The sequence below is a fragment of the Chrysochloris asiatica genome, unplaced genomic scaffold (assembly GCF_000296735.1).
Source record: "Chrysochloris asiatica unplaced genomic scaffold, ChrAsi1.0 scaffold00109, whole genome shotgun sequence".
Classification (NCBI taxonomy): Eukaryota; Metazoa; Chordata; class Mammalia; order Afrosoricida; family Chrysochloridae; genus Chrysochloris; species Chrysochloris asiatica.
The window spans coordinates 9,549,887-9,570,326 of record NW_006408627.1 but is presented as its reverse complement, the minus strand read 5'-3'; the positions used below and the strand labels follow the sequence as shown (position 1 = coordinate 9,570,326).

Sequence of the window (20,440 nt, the reverse complement as noted above, 5' to 3'; positions counted from 1 at the left end):
CCCTTTGGGAGTTAACCAGGTAACCATGATCTACCTTGTAAATCTTCTGTGTGGTGTTAGAGAGCCCTCTACTGCTTTTGGTGCCGACACAGCTATCAGTTATTTATCTATAAACCTGAGTCAGAGTGACCTTCTAGAGCAGTGTAGAACTGTGCCCCAGTTGGTTTCCAAGGCTGCAGTCTTTACGGAAGTAGACTGCCACATCTTTCTCTTGTGGGATGGAATCATTGACCTTTACATTATCAGCAAGTCCTTATTATTTCTAACTGAGGGCACTCTGATTACACTCCTTTCCTCCTCCTCTCACTACCTCCCACACAGTCTCAAAAGGAATTAAAAACTGCCTCACTTAATTCTGTTCTAGGTCAGCTCTTAAGGAGTTGTGTATGCGGAGTCATTCCTTATCACCTATATGATGTATATTTGGTAGTGAGAAGTCATTGAAAACAATTAAGATCTCAGTGGGCTCTGCCCCACGTGATGATTGTATTACCTAAGGAGCCTAATTTTTTGTTAATTACTGCAAGGAACGAATATAAGATGAACTAAAAACCCCACTGCCATTGAGTCGATTCCAATTCAGAATGCCCCTCTGTAGGGTTTCTGGGATGTAAATCTTTATGAGACCACGCTCATTTTTCTCCCAAGGAGCGCCTAGTGAGATTGAACCGCCAACCTTGTGGTTAGCAGCCCAGCACCTAAAACACAGTAACAGCAGGTCCCTTAACATGAACTAAGGTGAGAATAAGGAGATCTGATGGCGATGGCACTGTAGGATAAGCACTGGACTGCTAACAGCAAGGACAGCAGTTTAAACCTACCAGCCGCTCTACTGAAGAAAGATGAAATGGTCTGCTCCTTTAAAGATTTACAGTCTCAGAAACCTTATACAAGGTCTCTATAAATTGGAATCAATTCAGTGTAGTTTGTGGTTTCTGAGCATAACCTTTTTGGGAGCAGATTGACACATCTTTTCTCCCACTAAGCAGCTGAGTGAGTTCAAACTGTCAACCTTTCAGTTAATCACTGTGCCACCATGGTTCCATAACACCTAGCTCACAAACCAAACTCATTGTCATGAAGTTGTTGCCGACTCATAGAGACTCTGTAGGACAGAGTAGAACTAGCTTGTAGGATTTACTTTGATCTTTATTAGTAATTATTTTAAATCCTCTTCACTTTCAGCAAGCAAGTTGTATCATCTGCATATCATAGGTTGTATAAAGAGCCTTCCTTCAATCATGATGCCAAGTTTTTCATATAATCCAACTCCCTGGATTATTTGTTCAGCATACAGATTGAATAAATATGGTGAAACAACACAACCCTGGCACAAACCTTTCCTGATTTTAAGCCATTCAGTTTCTCTTGTTCTATTCAAATGACTGCCCCCTGATCTGTGTACAGATTCCTAACGTGCCCACAAGTAGGTGTCCCAGAATATTCATTCTCTGCCATGTTGTCCATAACTTGTCATAATTCACACAGTTGAAAGCCTTTGCATAGTAAATAAAGCACAACTGGACTGACTGCAAGGTCGGTTTGAATCAAAAGTTCAGTGGTTCAAACTCACCAGCTGCTCCTTGGAAACTATATAAAGGATTGCTATGAGTCAGAACCAACTCGATGGCACTTAACAACAACAACAACAAATATCTTTAACAATGCAGACGATACAACCTTGCTTGCTGAAAGTGAAGAGGACTTAAAGTACTTCCTGGTGAAGATCAAAGACCACCATTTTCAGTATGGGTTGCTCCGCAATGTAAAGAAAACAAAAATCCTTATCACTGGACTAATTAATAAAATCATGATAAATGGAGAAGAGATTGAAGTTGTCAAGGATTTTATTTTGCTTGGATCTGCTATCAACACTCATGGAAACAGAAGTCAAGAAATAAAATAATGTATTGTTGTTGTTGTTATGTGCCGTGGAGTCGGTTCCAACTAATAGCGACCCTGTACAGGGTTTCCAAGGCTGTAAATCTTTATGGGAGCAGAAAGCCTCATCTTTCTTCTGCAGAACAGCTGGTAGTTTCGAACTGCTGACCTTGAGGTTTGCAGTCCGATTCGTAACCATTAGGTAAATCTGCCATAAAAGACCAAAGCAAAGACGTCAGTTTGAGAACTAAGATGTAACTAACTCAAGCCATATATTTTCAGTAGTTTCATTTGCCTGTGAAAGTTGGACAGTGAATTAGGAAGACCATGGAAGAACTGATGCATTTGAGTTGTGGTGTTGGGGGAGAATATTGAAAGTACCATTGACTGCTAGAAGAATGAACAAATCTGTGTTGCAAGAAGTACAGCCATAATGTTCCTTAAAAGCCATGATAATGGGACTTCGTCTCTCATACTTTGGACGTGTTATCTGGTGAAGGACATCATTCTAGATAAAGTGGAATGTCAGCAAAAATGAGTAAGACCCCAACGAGATGGACTGGTACAGTGGCAGTAGCAATGGGCTCAAATTAACAATGATTGTGAGGGTGGCACGCACAGGACTGGGCAATGTTTCGTTTTGTTGTACTATGAGTCAGAACCAACTTAATAGCACATAACAAAAATAACAAACAACTTTCTGGTATTCCCTGCTTTCAGCCAAGTTTCATCTGCTCTCAGCAGTGATACCCCTTATTCTTGTCTGAATCCAGCTTGAACCTCTAGCAGTTCCCTGTCAATATACAGCTGCCACCTTTTTTTGAATTATCTTTAGAAAAATTTTACTTGCATACAATAATAATGATGATTTTCACAGTCCGTTGGGTCATCCCTTGTCAATGGGCATAGATATGGATTTCTTCCAAACAGTCAGGTAGTTGTCTTCCAATTTTCTTAGCATAGATGAATGCATGCCGCCAGTGCTGAATCAGTTTATTGAAACACTTCAACTTGTATCGTATCAGTTCTTGGAGCCTTGTTCTTTGCCAGTGCCTTTAGTGTACCTTGGACTTCTTCCTTCAGTACCGTTGCCTTTTGATCATATGCTACCTCTTTAAATGGTTGGGAAAAAAATCAACTGTTTTTTTTTTTTTGCACAGTGGACTGTGTAGATTCCTACCATCTTCTTTTGATGCTTTCTGCATCATTCAATATTTTGCCCATAGAATCCTTAGCTATTGCAAATTGTGGCTTGAATTTCTTTGTTAGTTCTTTCAGCTTGATGAATGCTAAGCTTTTGGTTTTTTAGCTCCAGGTCTTTGCACATTCTATTAAAATACTTGACTTCGTCTTCTTAAACTGCCCTTTGAAATTTTTCGTTCAGCTCTTTTAATTCCTCATTTCTTCCATTTGCTTTAGCATCTCTATACTTGAGAGAAAGTTTCAGAGTTTCTTCTGACATCCATTTGCGTCTTTTCCTTCATTTTTTGTCTTCTTAATAACCATTTGCTTACTTCCTATCTGATTTTCTTGATGTTATCCCACAACTTTTCTGTCCTTTGATCATTAGTGTCTAAGGCATCGAATCTGTTCTTAAGATTATCTCTAAATTCAGGTGGAATATGTTAAAGGTCAAATTTTGGTTCTCATGGACTTGTTTTAATTTTCTTTAGCTTCAACTTGAACTTGCATATGATCAATTGGTGGTCTTTTCCACTGTCTGCCCCTAGCATTGTTTTGGCAGATGTTTTCCACCATCTTTTCCCACAGATGTATTCTGTGTATTCCATCTGGTGTGGTCCATGTGTATAGTCATGTTTTATGTTGCTTAAAAAAGATATTTACAATTAATAAATTATTGGTCTAAGGAGCTCTGGTAGCGTAGTGGTTACGAATCGGGCTGTGAGCCGCAAGGTCAGCAGTTCGAAACTACCAGCTGTTCCGCGGGAGAAAGATGAGGCTTTCTGCTCCCATAAAGATTTCCAGCCTCGGAAACCCTGTACAGGGTCACTATGAGTCGGAGCCGACTCCACGGCACATAATAACAACAACAACAAATTATTGGTCTAGTAAAATTCTATCATGTGATCTCCAGCATCATTTCTATCACCAAGGCCGTATTTTCCAACTGTTGATCCTTCTTTATTTCCAGCCTTTGCATTCCAATCAACACTAATTATCAAAACATTTTCATTGTGTGTTAGATTCATTTGGGATTGTATACGTGAATATGATTCTTCAATTTAATCATCACTGACTTTAGAGTTTGATGCATACATTTAAATAATATTGGCATTAACTGGTCTTCCTTGTAGACATATGGATATTATCCTATTACAGACAGCATTAATCTTCAAGGCTGATCTTGAAATATCCTTTTTGACGATGAATGTGACACCACTCCTCTTGTATTCCTTGTGCATAACAATTACAAATTTCAAGATTCTGGTTTTGTTTTGTATTTTGTTTTTTTTTTTTTGCCATTTTGTATATTCTATCTTAGTTGCCTTTGTATCTCCAGTACCTATCATAGGTTTTAATTAATAGTGGTTAGGTGGAGTCAGTTCCAACTCAGCAGCACTGTACAGGTTTCCAAGGCTGGAAATCTTCATGGGAGCAGAAATAGTAGTAGAGACTCAAAAACAAATGTTTACTGAATGACCACTTGCATATGTTTTTGGAAGCTTCCAAATTCCAATCATAGGTACACATGTATTCTTCAAACACTCAGGTTGTTCCCAGCATCCTAAAAACCAATATAAAATCATTACAACATCAGAAACAAATTCTTGGCTCATGTATTTTTGGAAGGTTCTCTGGCCAAAGGGAGGTCAGATCTGTTCGTGGGAGGATGACAGGATAATTTGCATTTCCTTCTGCATAGCCTCATTGCCTTAGAGAATTCTCGATCAGTGTTAACAGTTTGGGAAATCACATATCTATTATATAAGATGTGTATTGAGAAACCATTGACAATGTTCTAATAAAAGGAATGATGGAGACAAATTAGTAAAAATAATTTTCTATCGCCTTCCTTTCTTCAGTTAGCCCCATATTCTTTTGACTTGGTTTAGTGACTAAAGATTTGAACATATTTTAAATTAAGTTCTAAGAATGTTTTCTTATCAATTAGTGTCAATCCTCAAAAAGAAAGTGTCCCACATTTTATATTCTAATTACTGCCATACTAAAACAATTTTCATATATCTGTATCAATAAAAACAACTTTTCTGAACAAGAATCTCAAAGAAAAATGGAAAGCTTCTAGCTACCTTGAAAATAGTTTTATAACTAAACCAAAAATTTTCTTTAACTTCCAAACAACTTTTGGGTTTGCAGTGAAGTGAAATAATTTTCTTTTCCTGCTCTCAAGTTAAAACAAACAGATATGGTATGTGGCCAGACCACACTCAAACATTACCTCGTCTGAACATATCCTTTTCTGGGTCCTCTGTACACCGCAGAATGTATGGTGTTTGCATTACTGGCATACTGGAAGCAGAGCTTCGACCCATAATTACCCAGTTGGAGAAAAAAATGATTTGCTTTAAGTAAGGATGGGAGAAAACCCCTAGTATTGTTGCAGTTCCACTAGGTTTTTATAGAGAGGGAATGAGACCATTTAAAATAGTCAAGGTACATATATCTGAAAGTCCTAGATGGCAAAATTAATTTTACAAATTGTAAACAACTGTGTTTCCAAGTGTTACTGGTCAGTAGTGGTAGCATTCAGCAGATGATTTGATGATGCGGATTTTATTCAACAGCTGTTTACTGAGTACTTACAGTGTTCTACATACTTTACTAGGTGTTGACGGTACCTAGATAAAGAAGACAAAGATAGGATGCAAGGCATGGGTTTGAACTCGTGACTTTCAGTACCCTGTGCTAAGCCTCAGTTATAGTCATGAACAGTGTCTTAGAGCCTGAAGGAAGAATTGGCTTCCTCTCCAGGGTTCTGGAAATACTTACCCAAATTAGATAATATGAGAACTGAAAGATAACTCAGTGTAGACAATCCCCAGGTTATGAATGATTTCCTTTCTTGGTATGTCAGATCTGTATTCAAGTCAGGACCAGTATATATAGTTATTGTTAGTATCAGTCAAATGTTTGTCATAGTTTATAGTATATTTTATCTTTAGCATAATGGTTATGAATCAGGCTGTGAACTGCAAGGTCAGCAGTTCGAAACTACCAGCTGCTTCGCAGGAGAAAGATGAGGCTTTCTGCTCCTGTAAAGATTTACAGCCTCGGAAACCCTGTACAGGGTCGCTATGGGTCGGAACCAACTCAACGGCACTTAACAACAACAACATAAATATAAAAAGGAGCCTTACTAGCATAGTGGAGTCCTGGTGTGGCGCTGCAGGATAATGCAGTGGACCGCAAGGTCTGTTTGAACCACAACGTCAGCGGTTCAGATTCACCAGCCACTCCTCAGAAACCCTATACAGGGTCACTATGAGTCGGAAACAACCTGACGGCACTAACAACAACAACAGCAGCAGTAACATAGTGGATTATAAGCTGGGCTGCTAACCGCAAAAAAAGCAGTTCAAATCTTCCAGCTACCCCGTAGAAGAAAGTTGATGGTTTCTGCTCCCGTGAAGATTGACAGCCTTGGAAACTCCACAGCACTTAATATTAGCAAATTATTATTATGTTTAATATGTTTTAGTGTATTTAGAAATGTTTCTTATCTTTTATATGCACGGTGGTGGTGGTGGTGGTGGTGGTGTGTGCCAGTGAGTCAATTCTTACTCATAGCGACCCTGTATAGAGTTTCCAAGGAGCAACTGGTGAGTTTAAACAGCTGACCTTGCTATTCAAATGAACTTGCAGTCCAGTGCTTATCTTACAGACCCACACCAGGACTCCAAACATAATAATAATGAAACAATATTAAAAGTCACGACATATGTTAATAGTACTAAAGGGAGAATCTTTGTATGTGTGTAAGTATGTTGTTATTAAGTGCTGCATGGGTTCTAACTCACAACGACCCTGTATAGGATTTCCAAGGAGTGGCTAGTGGATTTGAACCACTGACCTTGTAGTTAGCAGTCCAGTGTTTATACTACAGTGCCATAGCTATAAAAAATTAAATAATTGGGTTTAAAAAAATTTTTTTACTGTGAATTGGGTGAAGCAGATCATCAATTTTACACTCAAAAATTCTTGCACATTTGTTTCATCTCACTAACTCCTCCCTGTGTTTCCTGTTTCCATTCTTCTTGCTTTCCTAACCCTTTTGAACTTTATCCTTTAGTAAATGCTGCCCTTTTGATCTTAAGTGGTTGATTAGTCTAAGGTGTGAGTACCTCACTACTGTAATTGTTCCCCTTATAGAACTGTCTGTTGTTTGGCTGAAGATTGAGCCATGGAAGTCAGTTTATTTCCAGACTTGAAAGACAACTAAGGGCCAAAGTCTTGGAGGGTCCACCAATCTCTATCAGACAAGTAAGCCTGGCCCTAAAGAAACAGTTTTTAAGAGTTTAGATTGGCAAAAAAGAAACAAGATCATGATTAAAGGTTAACTAACACTTTAGCTCCACTGAAACCTTGCATACCAGCAGGGGCAATCATGAGATGGCATTAATACTTGGATCATGAAGGAAAGGATGTTGGAGCTTCCAGTCCAGCGCAGCAACCAACTCATACTCACAATAACTTCTTCCTCACAACCACATTCATTTACTACACGTGCATCACACAAATCATTGAAAAAACTTCAAGTCTTTTCAAGTACTAAAATAAGGTTAGTAGGCATATTAGGGGCACTGTAGGATAAGCACTGGATTGTTACTTACAAGGGTGGCAGTTCAAACATACCAGCTACTTCAAAAGAGAAAGAGGAAGCTTTCTGCTCCCATTAAAGTTGTAGTTAGGCATCAATCATCAGGTCAATCCAACTTACAGCAACCCAGAACAAAACACTGCCCAGTGCGGCACCATCCTCATGTTGCAGCCATTGTGTCAGTCCATCTTGTTGGGAGTCTTCCTCTTTTTCACTGACTCTACATTTTGCCAAACGTAATGTCTTGCAGTGACTGATCCCACCTGACAGTAAGCCCAAAATACGAGAGAGGAAGTCTCACCATTCCGGCTTCTAAGGAGCATCCTGATTGTATTTCTTCCAACATAGATCCGTTTGTTCTTCTGGCAGCCCTTAGTGCTTCTAATATTCTTTTCAAACACCATAATTTAAATGCATTGATTCTGCTGTGGCCTTCCTTATTTGTAGTCTAACTTTCACATGCATATGAGGCAATTTGGCTTGGGTTAGACTCACCTTTGTCCTCAAACTGATCATCTTTGCTCTTTAACACTTTCAAGAAGTCTTTCACAGCACATTTGTCTAATGCAATATGTCATTTGATTTCTTAACTTCTGCTTCCTTGAGTGTTGATTGTGGAATCCAACAGAGAGAGGTGGAGAAGTCATTTCAGATAGAGGGAAGAGAAGGAACAAAAGCAGAGTTACTGCAATGCCGTTTATGTTCAAGGATCACAGAAGTTAAGTCTAGCTGAAGTGTGATAGCAAGGAAAAGGTCTAATAAGCATGTTAGGCCTAGACTGGAGGGTCTGTGTGTGCTAAGCTTAGGCCTTTGGAGTTTTAGCCCAATGGAAATGGGGAAGCAGGAGAGGTTTTTAAGTTAAGAAGGTAAATCTAATGGAAGTATTAAAGATGAACTGGAGCATGTGGCAGAGAAACTAGAGTGCACAGTCCCTGTGAAAGATTCATACCATGGAAATGGAATGACGATATCACGTTCAAAAGACTTTTATTAAGTTTTCTTTTGTGATGGAATCAGCACAATTTGATGATTGACTAAGTATTAATGTAAGGAATAAACTTCTCAGAACAGTTGGCTTTTTAATGTGAATTGTGGCACAATCAGTTAACATGCTGAATTGCTAACCAAAAGATTGGAGGTTCAAGTCCAGCCAGAAGCACTTCCAAGTAGATTCCAGGAATCTACTTCCAACAGCTCAGTCACCTCAGTCATGGAGCACAATTGTATTATAGGGCCACCATGAGTTGGAGTAAGCTTATGACTACTGGAACTAGAAAAATAGCATAAAAAGAATTCGATTTCCAAGTCTCCAGCCCCGGATTCCCTATGAAGTGCAGTGTGAGCATCAGTAGGTAGATTATGGTTCACTTCTGACCTTCTAACTGCATGGAGAGACACAAAAGAAGTAAGAGCTAAAGGGACCCCAATCCTCCCTGCTTAAAAACAACTCCTGTCTCCACATGTACTTCCCTCAGCCCTCCATTCCCATTGGTTGCTTAGAGATTGTATATTGTTAATCAGAAGGGCATCCAGAGTTGGAACTGGTTAGATGATGAGATAGAAATAGGATCAGATGATCTCAAGTTCTCTTCCCAATAGTAATATTCTCAATTTATAAGACAGAATGTAGGCAATAAGGAATACTACCATCAAAAGTAAGTAGGAATCTACTGAGGTCATATTCAATATAACAGCGTATCCCTTACCTTGATCTTCAGTTTTATTCTGGGCTCCATCCTTTGGTCCAACCAGGTAAAGTATGTTTTTTAAAGACTTGAAAATATTCTAAAAGCTTTCTCAGAGCCTTTCAGAAACACAATCTTCATGCCCATTACTGGGCGTATTGGGATCCATTCCTTCTCTCTGTTTTTCTTTGCTACTCAGACTAAGTAAAATCTGGTTCAGAGCTGATTCAGGCAGTAGGGCAGAGAAACTTTCTTCTGTCCTGGGAGAACAGAAATCTTCATTCAGCAACATTTATTTAATGTGTATTATACTTCAAGTAAGAATCCTGGGGAAGAGCTGTGAGTTAATGTGCCAACTGCAAAGCTGCTTGAACTGCAAGGTCAGTGGTTCAAGCTCATCAGCTGCTCCTCGGAAACCTTACATAGGGTTGCTGTGGCTTGAAATCAATTCTACGGCACATAACAATAACAACAGCATACTTCAAGCAAGAGAGATGTACAGTATTTTGAAACAGTGATTTTCACATGAATGAAATAAAAAATACCCAAAAGTGATAAGACTCTTGTGGTACAATAGTGAATAATTGCCATCTGGACTGACTGTGAGGGTTGGAAATGTAGAGGTAGATGTTTTTGACAAAAGGAGAGGAGTGATTTTGCAGCCTAGGAGCGGAGGTCCCTGGGACCATGAAATGAGAAGAGCATAGAGCGTGACCTTACCCAGAGAGGCAGTGAAGCCAGGGATGGAGACAGAGATGATAATGTGGACAAATGGAGTGGCTGGGGACTCTGAACTCAGGGAGGGAGAGGGGCTGTGTGCTGGTGGCCGTGGGGTGGGCCTGTAGGGTGTATTGTTTGGTTATTTGATGATGCATGAAGGGGATTGTAATCATTGCAATGAAACAAAATACGATAGAATGAATGTTAAAACTGATGTTCTCCCATGTAAACCTCACAATAAAAACTTATAATTAAAAATATGTATATGAATTATATTTCCATAAAGGTGTTTAAAGAAACATAACAAAACAAAAAGACTTGCTAGGTCATAGGGAATTACAAGTGTATGGATTTAACCACATGTAATGTTCAGGTTTCTCTCTATAGGGATATTTGATTCAGCAATTAAATCTTTCAAATATTTTGCACCATGAAAAAAAAAAAATTAACCAAAGTAATCATTTCATGAAATTATGTCCCTGTTATCTATGTGTGTACTGTCACGGTGTATATGTGTTTCTAAGGAGCTCTGGTAGCGTAGTGATTACGAATTGGGCTGCTAACCGCAGGGTCAGCAGTTTGAAACTACCAGCTGTTCCGCGGGAGAAAGATGAGGCTTTCTGCTTCCGTAAAGATTTACAGTCTCGGAAACCCTGTACGGGGTCACTATGAGTCAGAACCGACTCAACAGCACATAACTACCACCACCACCAAGAGAGAATTATATAGGCCAAAGTTTTAAAATATTGTATCTGGATTATTTATTGAGCATATGGTTAAATGGACTTTTGAGTATAATTCTGAGTAAACCAAATTCCCATGTTTTAGTGTTTAGCATCCTTATAAATGAACATTCAAGGCACAGTCATTTTGCAAAATGGAGATTCTTTCATTAGGCAAGGTTTTTATTTGTGAGTTAAAAAATATATACTTTTGAAATTTCAAATTTTCACCCACAGTTCAGAAAATCTTAGAAATATTAGGGAAAATTATAAATTAAAATTTTTGAAGTTTTTTTTTTTTTTTTCTGAACCTTTTCCCTGATTCTTATAGAGCCCCCAAAATGAGTACTCAGTTGCTAACCAAAAAGTCAGAGGTTTGAAAACCTACCCAGCGCCTCTGCAGGAAAAAGACTTGCCAATTAAAACAAAACAAAACAAAACAAAACAAAACATCAAGATATCCGTATGGGGCTGGGCGCTAGGAGCTAGGGCTGAGACTGAAGTGGCCAGATGATCTTTGCAGGGAGGTGTGTGTGAACTCCTGAACTTGAAGCGAGTACCCTTTTGACCTAGCTTGGATGACTAGTTGACCAGAACTCGAACCAAGGAAGATAAAGATGTTTGATACTGAGAACAAGTGCAGATTGCTACAATTTGATGAGCTAGACTTTTGTCTATGAATATGGTTGATGGTGGTTATGTGCCGTGAAGTCGTTTCTGACTCATAGCGACCCTGTACAGGGTTTCCGAGGCTGTAAATCTTTACGGGAGCAGAAAGCCTCATCTTTTCTCCCGCGGAACAGCTGGTAGCTTCAAACTGCTGACCTTGTGGTTCACAGCCAGATTCATAACCTCTACGCTACCACAGCTCCTTATAGTGACTCAAAATTCCAACCGGAGTTGAAGGATTCTTCATATCAAGGAACAACCTTTTTTCATCAGTGTAGTGGGTTGATGTTGTTGTTGTTAACTGCTGTTGAGTCAATTCCAACCCTGTATAGGGTTTCTGAGGAGCAGCTGGTGAGTTTGAATCACTGACCTTGCGGTTCAAAGTGAGTTTGCAGCCCAGCGCATTAACCCACAGCGCCACACTAGGACTCCATACCAGGTTGATAGGGATGAGAAATTTAGACATTGATTATCAAAAATAGGGGGCTACAAAGGCAGGAAGTGGCTGGCTTACAAGCTTTCATAAGTGTGCTTTACTTGCAGAATAAGGGGGGTGGAAAGAGAGACAGAGAGCAGAAGGGATAAGAAAACAGGATCTTTCAATATACTGTCTACAGGGGACATATTAGAAAGATGGAGACAGCCTAGATGCCCATTAACAGAAGAATGGCTAAACAAACTGGTCCATACACACAATGGAACACTACACAAGGATGAAGAATAATGATGAATCCGTGAGATACCTCACAATGTGGTTGAGCCTGGAGGATATTATGCTGAGTGAAATTAGTCATCACAAAAGGTCAAATATTGTATGAGACCAATGATGTAAAAAGTTATATATTAAAAAAATTTTTTTCTTGATAAAAGAAGCAATCTATGATGTTACTATGGGGGAGGGACAAATTATTCACAGGCTGGAGGGTAGACACATGTTAACACAGGCAACAGGAGAGGATAGGCATTATACAACAAGAGGGAGGTTAACAGAGGGAAGATGAAGAAGGATGTAGGAAACACAGGGAGGAATGCAATTGATAAAGTGAGTAGAGGTAAATACTCTTAACTGTTGGTGCATGGAGGAGGTTGCAGCTGTGTAAAGAAGCAAAATATATGATTTGTTGAATGTAAAACTGATGATCTGTTTAATAAACTGAATTCAAAATAAGAAGTCGGCTACAAAAAAAAATTGGAATACGGTATGGGGCACACTTCTACTGTGTCACATGGGGCCAGTATGAGTTATAATCAACTTAACAACACCCAACAACAAGTATTGGCTAAAAATTCATATCTTACGAAATTTATAGCTTCTACCATCATAGCCAGTCTGTGCATTTATCCTTTGGCCAAAAAATTCTATTTGCTCTTAAACTATAATAATTTGTTTGTATTTCTACTGGCTAGGTTTTGCATTTTTACAAAATGCAAACAATACAACTATAAACAAAGCTGTTTAGGCTTACAATAGAGAATCATAGATAATCTACAAAAGCCAGCTCCCAACATTACAGCTACAAAAACTTACTTAGTTAAGAACCGATTTAAAACATTTATATTTGTTTTCCAAAAGGAATAGGGAGGTTTTTTTGGTTTTTTTTTTTTACTGTTCCAAAATGGGGCCAAACCAGTAACCTGGCCAGCAGAACACCAATTCCAGTTGGCACTTTACGCTTCAGTTGGAGTATGGCATGGCTAATGACTGACACTGGGATGAAAATGTTCAAGTAAGCACAACTTTATATTCTGCAGAGAAAGGAAGGGAAAATGTGCTCAATTCACTGACCTCATCATTCTCTAAGAAAATGTGTCAGCTACAATCTTTCCTCCTCCAGCATATTCTGTAGCAACATGAAGAACAAGTCTGAGTTCTAGAAAAAATGGTTCCTTAATATTTTTAAATTTCTCCTCTCATTTGTCTCTCACTTCTTCTCTCCCTTTTGTTTTTTTTCTTTTAAGTTCCCATAAATGGTTTTCCTAGTTTCCTCAATGAATGGGACTTAATCCTTCGCATTTACTTGTTTTTCTGTGCTTTTCGGTACTCAAGGAACACTGGCAACTATTTCTCCTAGCACAAATCCCTTGAAAGTGTATTTAAAGTGTGTCACTAAGTATGCAAATTATGTTAATTTTGCAGAGTTAGCTAGACACATTCACCAATTAGAAAGTTGAATTAATTGGAACATTTATCAGGACAGTTCAAAAGGGAATTGAATAGATGATGGTTTGATCCAGGAACTGGAGATACATTCCAAATACCTCATTCTGGGAATTCTCCCAACAGTATTTGGTTGCTTTTCATACTTTTAATTAGCTTGCTGTGTAATTAAATAGGTAGGCATTACATTCTGCAGCTTCAGTTTAGAAATAGTGCAGCTCATGAAAAGTATAAATCTAGAGTCGTTTTTGTATGTGGGCTTACCAGCCATATTAAAACAAGCTCGATAGATTTTTTAACTCCCATTAAAAAAATGTAATATCTAAATTATTGGCCTTCTCTGTTGTGGCGTCTTAGATTAGGATTGTTTGGGGGAGTGTTTGATAAATGTGTCTCAAAGGCAGTTGTTTTGAAAGACTATAATACTGCATGTCTATGTACTGATTCCTTGACATAAAAGAGGTGATTGCCCAAAACTCTCAATGTGTAACTGAATTAAAAAAAAAAAAAAGTTAGTTGTTTAAGCCTGGCCATTATTATGAGTCAGCAAATAGGAAATAATTAAAACATGGGGTTGTTACTAGTAACCAAGCAGGAAATAAATGAATTCCAAGTTGTTGCAGTTTGTAACTGGCTCCGTTTTTACGGCACACACTCTCCTTTCTTCTTTCATAGAACATGTGCTTATTTTACCAAAAAAAAAAAAAAAAAAATTAAAAGTGAATTTTAATTAATTCTCAATTTATGATTTAGGCAAAAAAGTATGACAAACTTAATATCATTGGACATGCTTGATTGACACAAAACCAGGAACCTCTACAAATAAATAGTTGGAGACCTATAATAAGTAGCATGGAGTCCCTGGGAAGGCCAATGGTTAATGTACACAGTTGTTAACTGAAAGGTTGGAAGTTCAAGTCCATCCTGAGTTGTCTTGGAAGAAAGTTCTTGTGATCTACTTCCCAAAAAACATTCATTGAATACTTCTGTGGCGCACACTTCTACTCTGGCATATGTGAGTTCACAAAGAGTCAGAAATTACTTTATAGCAACTAGTTAAAAAATAAGTACTATGACATTTATTTTGCATAGCTATGGTGATCTTTTCAAATATGTTGCTTTCTAATGTCTAAATTTTGTAGAAACGTTTCTCTTCTTAATTCTATGTTGCAGAATTTTCCTTAATTACATTACTAAAATCCCAGGCAAGAGTTCTTTTATATATGCTAATTAAGGAGCTCTGGTAGCGTAGTGGTTATGAATCTGGCTGCTAACTTCAAGGTAAGCAGTTCGAAACTATCAGCTGTTCCGCTGGAGAAAGATGAGGAGTTCTGTTCCCATAAAGATTTACAGCCTCGGAAACCCTGTGCAGCGTCACTACGAGTCAGAACCGACTCCACAGTACTTAACAACAACAACAATTAATGATCAACCTGGATTTGTTCACCCTTAATTTGTTTTCAACTTTTTCCATTATTCTTGGATGTTGTATTCTATGCTGCTGCATATTGATTAAATGTAATACTGAGTCTGTTCTAAATATTAGAATTGCAGAGCTTAGGTTTTCTTTATAGACCACTTAATACTGGTCAGAATTCAAGGACACTAAGCATTTCTGGGTTTGACTTTCAGTGCCAAATTGAATTTGTGTGACTGTAGCCTAAAAAATATTTGTACGTGATTAAAGCCTTGTGTGTCGACTAAATGAATCATCTGACACAAGCTATCAGGGTTACTGGTTTATGAATGGACTTTGACTGCAGTAAGTGTAAAGTGGCTCTGATCAGAAACATGACAGGGAGCATATTAAAGTCCACAAGATTCTGTTGAAGGGCAGCCTGGCCATCTCATGAATTTCTCTTCACTGACCCATTCACCCTACTGTATTCTCATAGTTTCAAATACAAAGGAAAACAATCAACAACACAAATGGACTACTGCGTAGTATATTAAGAGCCCTGATGGCACAGTGGATAGAGCATTGAGCTGCTAACCGAAAAGTCAGTGGTTTGAATCCAACCACCACTCTGTAAGATAGAGATGAGGCAATCTGCTTCTGTAAAGATTTACAGCCTCAGAAACCTACAGAGCAGTTCTTCTCTGTCCTATAGCATTGCTATGTTGTTGTTACATGCTGTAGATTTGACTCTGGGTCATAGCGTCCCTATGCGCAACAGAAAAAAAAGCACTGCCCAATCCTTTGCCATCCTCACAATTGTGTTTGAGCCTATTGCTGCTGCCATCGTGTCAGTCCATCTTGTTGGAGGTCTTCCTCTTTTTCGCTGACCCTTCGCTTTACCAAGCATGATGTTTGGTTCCTCCTGATAACATGTCCAAAGTACGAGAGACGAAGTCATAGCCATCCTGGCCTCTAAGGAGCATTCTAGTTGTACTTCTTCCAACACAGATTTGTTTGTTGTTTTAGCAATCCATGGTACATTTACTATTCTTCTCTAGCACCATAATTCAAATGTGTCAATATCATGGGTGGCTATGAATTGGAATCAATTTGATGGCAGTAGTTTATATAATAATTTAAAAGTTACTATCTATATGAGCCGTATAAACCATGAGTCTGCTTTAATTCTGCTTTCCTCTCATATGAAAAGCAGAGGGAGGGAGGAACAAGTACCTTGGAACACTTCGTGAGGGTATCAATGAGATCATTAATGTAGAGTTGTTGTTGCTAAGGACCATCGAGTCAGCTTAGACTCATAGCAACCATGTGTAGGGTTTCCAAACTTCTGTTGTGGCACTGCAGGTAAGCACTGGACTGTGAACCACAAGATCAGCTATTCAAACCCACCAGCTGTTCCTCAGAAGCCCTAGACATGGTCGTGATAAGCCAGAAAACACTAGACAGCACTTAACAATAACATCAACAACAGGATCACTCCGAGTCAGAACCAGCTACATGGAGATGGTTTGGGTTTGGAAGATTATCTTCCATCTAGAATGTAAGACCTTTCCAACTTCCAGGTTTTCTTTGCTTTTGAGGTTTGTTTTATTTTACGTAATAACATATCATTAGGTTTTTTAGATTGCCAATATAATTTAACCATTTAAAGCAAAAGTTACTCTTTTCATCAGTAATGCTTAAGAATAAAAACAAGCAAGATCTAGTAAGAGTAAACTGAAATTAACTAGTTGCTTCCCCAAATGGTAAACGATGACTACTTAAGGTGGCATGCAAGTAAACCATAGAGGTACAAGAAACAAATGTAAGAACTGCTATTTAATTTTATGTAATACTTTTACATTTCTATTTTATCTGCTTAATCATAAACATAATTGATAAGATTATATTTTATAAGTCATTTATTGGAGGAAGTTGCTGCTTATAAACAAATTTTACAGTGTATAATCAAAAAAGTTCAAAGACCACTTCTTTAAACATTAAGTGAAAGAGATCTTTCTACATTTTGAGTTCATTTATCAAAAGGAAAATATGCTATAGTAAAGGAAAAATATATATTTTAGCTTATATTTTATATTTTTTAAAAATTAAATAGCTTTCTAATATATTTCGGATCACTCCTATATTGTTTTAGGAGCTTAAGCTACTTTTTCTAATTTTAGTTTGTCCTTTCATGCTGTCCATACCGGTTAATACTTAAAAGAGGAAGTTCTGATCTGTCCTGTGGGGTTGCTCTGCACTGGTTTTGGGTTTAGAGTAGCTACAGAGGAACAAAGAGTAATGTGTTTACTAATGTGCTAGGAAATCATTCCTTCAGTACTTCACACATAACAGGAATATTTGTTGGCTGTTACTTCATCATTATGTTAATGACTGCAATTAGATAATTGAGCATATAATCATTTCAAGGGTTAATGTGTAATATATGACCACTTGGATTGGGCTTGCTGTAGAGTAAGGTAGTATAAAGTTTCCTACGGAAAGTGTGCCGTGAGTCATTTTTGCCTCAGGCCTAATCTTGAAAGAAACTTCTCTTGATGGTCTCTCTTGAAGGAATTGGCCTTGGTTAGGTAAGCACTTTCCAAGGGTGTGTTTTACTCACTGTATTCCATGGTGATATTAACTGTAGTTAATGCATCATTACAAAACTTGCTACAGGTAGGACAGAGCTTTCGTAAAATGAACATGTTTTACTAGTAACAGCAATGTTCATTAATTAAAAATTTATTTTCCTTCTAGTTCACAGGACGATGAAAGACCTATGTCACCTTTCTATTTGAGGTATTTATTTGATTTTTGTGGGTCCCTTACAGGGAGATGGAGGAGGGTTATGTCTGCTGTGAGTTTGTTTCTTTGTTTGAATCCTTTTTATTAGAATATTCTACACTGTGGCTAGTCTAAACTTATTAGAGCCTCTCAACAGATTTCTTCTTCATGTTGTAGTTTCCCCTCTTTGTTCTAAGAAAACTTTTTAAAAAATGAACATAGTTGAAAAGGTTAAAAGGTGTTTTTTGTTTTGTTTTTGTTTTTCAGGCATTTTTACAATTATTCCTCATAAAAGTCAAGATGGTCATTTTAATTTCAAAAATTGACAATAATTAGGCTGCAACCTAAAATAAAAATCTAAAGGAGGCTTAGGTTATGTTAGGAAATTTTTTATCTTTTTTTTATGCAGTAAGAGTATGAAACTAAATATTAACAAACTTAAGGAATTGAGTCGTATTCTCTATCTAAAGCCTGTTAAGCTAGAATTGTTGTTAAGGGCCATTGAGTTGGTTCCAACTCGTAGTAACCCTATATAGGGTTTCTGACAGTGGCTGGTGGGTTTAAACTGCCCACCTTGCGACTTATAGTCCAGTGCTTATCCTATAGCACCACACCAGGGCCCACATAAGCTAGAATTGTTGTTGTTGTTGTTATGTGCCATGGAGTCGGTTCCGACTCCTAGTGACCCTGTACAGGGTTTGCTAGGCTGTAAATCTTTATGGGAGCAGAAAGCCTCGTCTTTCTCCCACAGAACAGCTGGTAGTTTCGAACTGCTGACCTTGCGGTTCGCAGCCCAATTCATAACCACTATGCTACCAGAGCTCCTTTAAGCTAGAATGTTGTTGTTGTTGTTATGTGCCGTGGAGTCGGTTCCGACTCATAGTGACCCTGTACAGGGTTTGCTAGGCTGTAAATCTTTACAGGAGCAGAAAAGAATAGCAGGTATTAATTATAACAGGTAAGTTTATAGAATTCAAAGTAAATAGTAGGAGAGATCACTTCTCATTTCAATAGCCTGTATTTCCAGTGATTAAACACTTCTGTACTGATGTGAGTTTTCAATCTGATTTAGATATACAGCCTGAAACAACAGTTTTCTTATGTCCACAATACGTACTCACTTCAAAAGTTTAGAAAATACATTTCAAAGTGTTATAGCCATGCAAATTAAAGTAAGCTATGCTCAAATATTTTTGTTTTACCATTTCCTAGCTTTGAAATCTACTGCTTTGTAAAAGACAAGTCAAAATATAAAATATAATACCTAATTTGATTGTAGAATTATTTTTGAATCTGATTTGTTGCTATGTTCCCAGAGTTAGATTTAGACTCCATTTCAACCACAGGTAGTTGAGAAATGTATTATAGGACTTCTGGCTTAAAAAGCTTTTCAGTGTGTTCTGTCCCTTAGTGACATGAAGCATATTGCATAATCACTTTGTGGCAAAAGAGGGAACATTTGAGGTTTCAATTTGAGACAACATGGTGGTTCATTTTATTCATCTTGGTTTCCTGCCAACCAAATCAGCATATTCTGGTTCATAGGCTGTCTCAACTATGCAATTACAGTGAGCACATGAAGATGTTGTTGCTGAGTACATAGTAACTCTGGTAATCATTAAATAAATACACACAGTAATATCAAACAAATGACTATTAGATACTGTGGGTGCTGTTTTGTTGTGAAGTGCCATCAAGTTGGTTCCAACTCTTAGTGACCCTATATAAGGTTTCCGAGGAGCAACTGGTGAGCTTGAACCACCAACCTTGTAACTCAAACCCATCTTGTAGTCTAGTACTAACCCACAGTGCTACGCCAGGACTCCTATTATATACTAGCTATTACGATATACCATGGAGTCCTGGTGTGACACTGTGTAAGCACTGGACTGCTAACGACAAGATTGGCTGTTCAAATCCACCAGCAACTCCTGGGAAACCCTATACAGGGTCACTATGAGTCAAAACCAATTCAGCCGCACTACACAACAAAGTAGCTTTTTGTGTGTTTTTTTTTTTAACACAACCTTCATTAAGAGCAAGTAAATTCTTAAATGAAGTGATTGGCAATTGGTAAATGATTCCATTCCAAACCAGAACTATAGAATTCTCTATAATGTATTCAGGACATGGAGACTGGTCAAGTTTTTCTCCAGGGGAGGAAAGCCTCAATCAAAAGATGAGACACCCAGCCACAAGTACTCAGGGGGGCAGTAATGGAGTCCCGAGCAGATGAGCATGGACTAACTCATCAGTTTGGTGGCTGATTCTGAAAGGTCCAGCATGAGGTAGAATGACAAAGCACAGTGACTGCAAGTCTGGGTGTGGGCAGGTTTCACTAAGAAGATATCAGACCCCAGAGAGGATAAGAACAAATCAGGGTTCCTATGCTAGAGGAAGAAAAGTCCATGATCCCTAAAGGAACTTGGGATATAGGAAGATCACTCGTGGATTCAATATTGGAATGGAGGCATAAGACAAGATGGATTGTTTATAATGAGAAGGCAGAACCTTCATCTGGGGTAAGGGATGGAAAAGGAGAGCATTCCGAGAGACCAAGTTATAATAGTAGAGGTCCCTCCCAGGGCCTAATTGAAGGAGCTTTGGTAGCGTAGTGGTTAC

General features: G+C 38.2%; 1 protein-coding gene across 1 annotated transcript in view; it reads left to right on the top strand.

The window, feature by feature from the left end:
* FAM13A (family with sequence similarity 13, member A) overlaps positions 1–20,440 on the top strand; it is a 460,082-nt gene that overhangs the window by 307,519 nt on the left and 132,123 nt on the right. Inside the window, exon 10 of the mRNA XM_006867777.1 lies at positions 17,792–17,833. Coding sequence (XP_006867839.1) covers positions 17,792–17,833 — 42 coding nt within the window. The remainder of the gene's footprint in view (positions 1–17,791; positions 17,834–20,440) is intronic.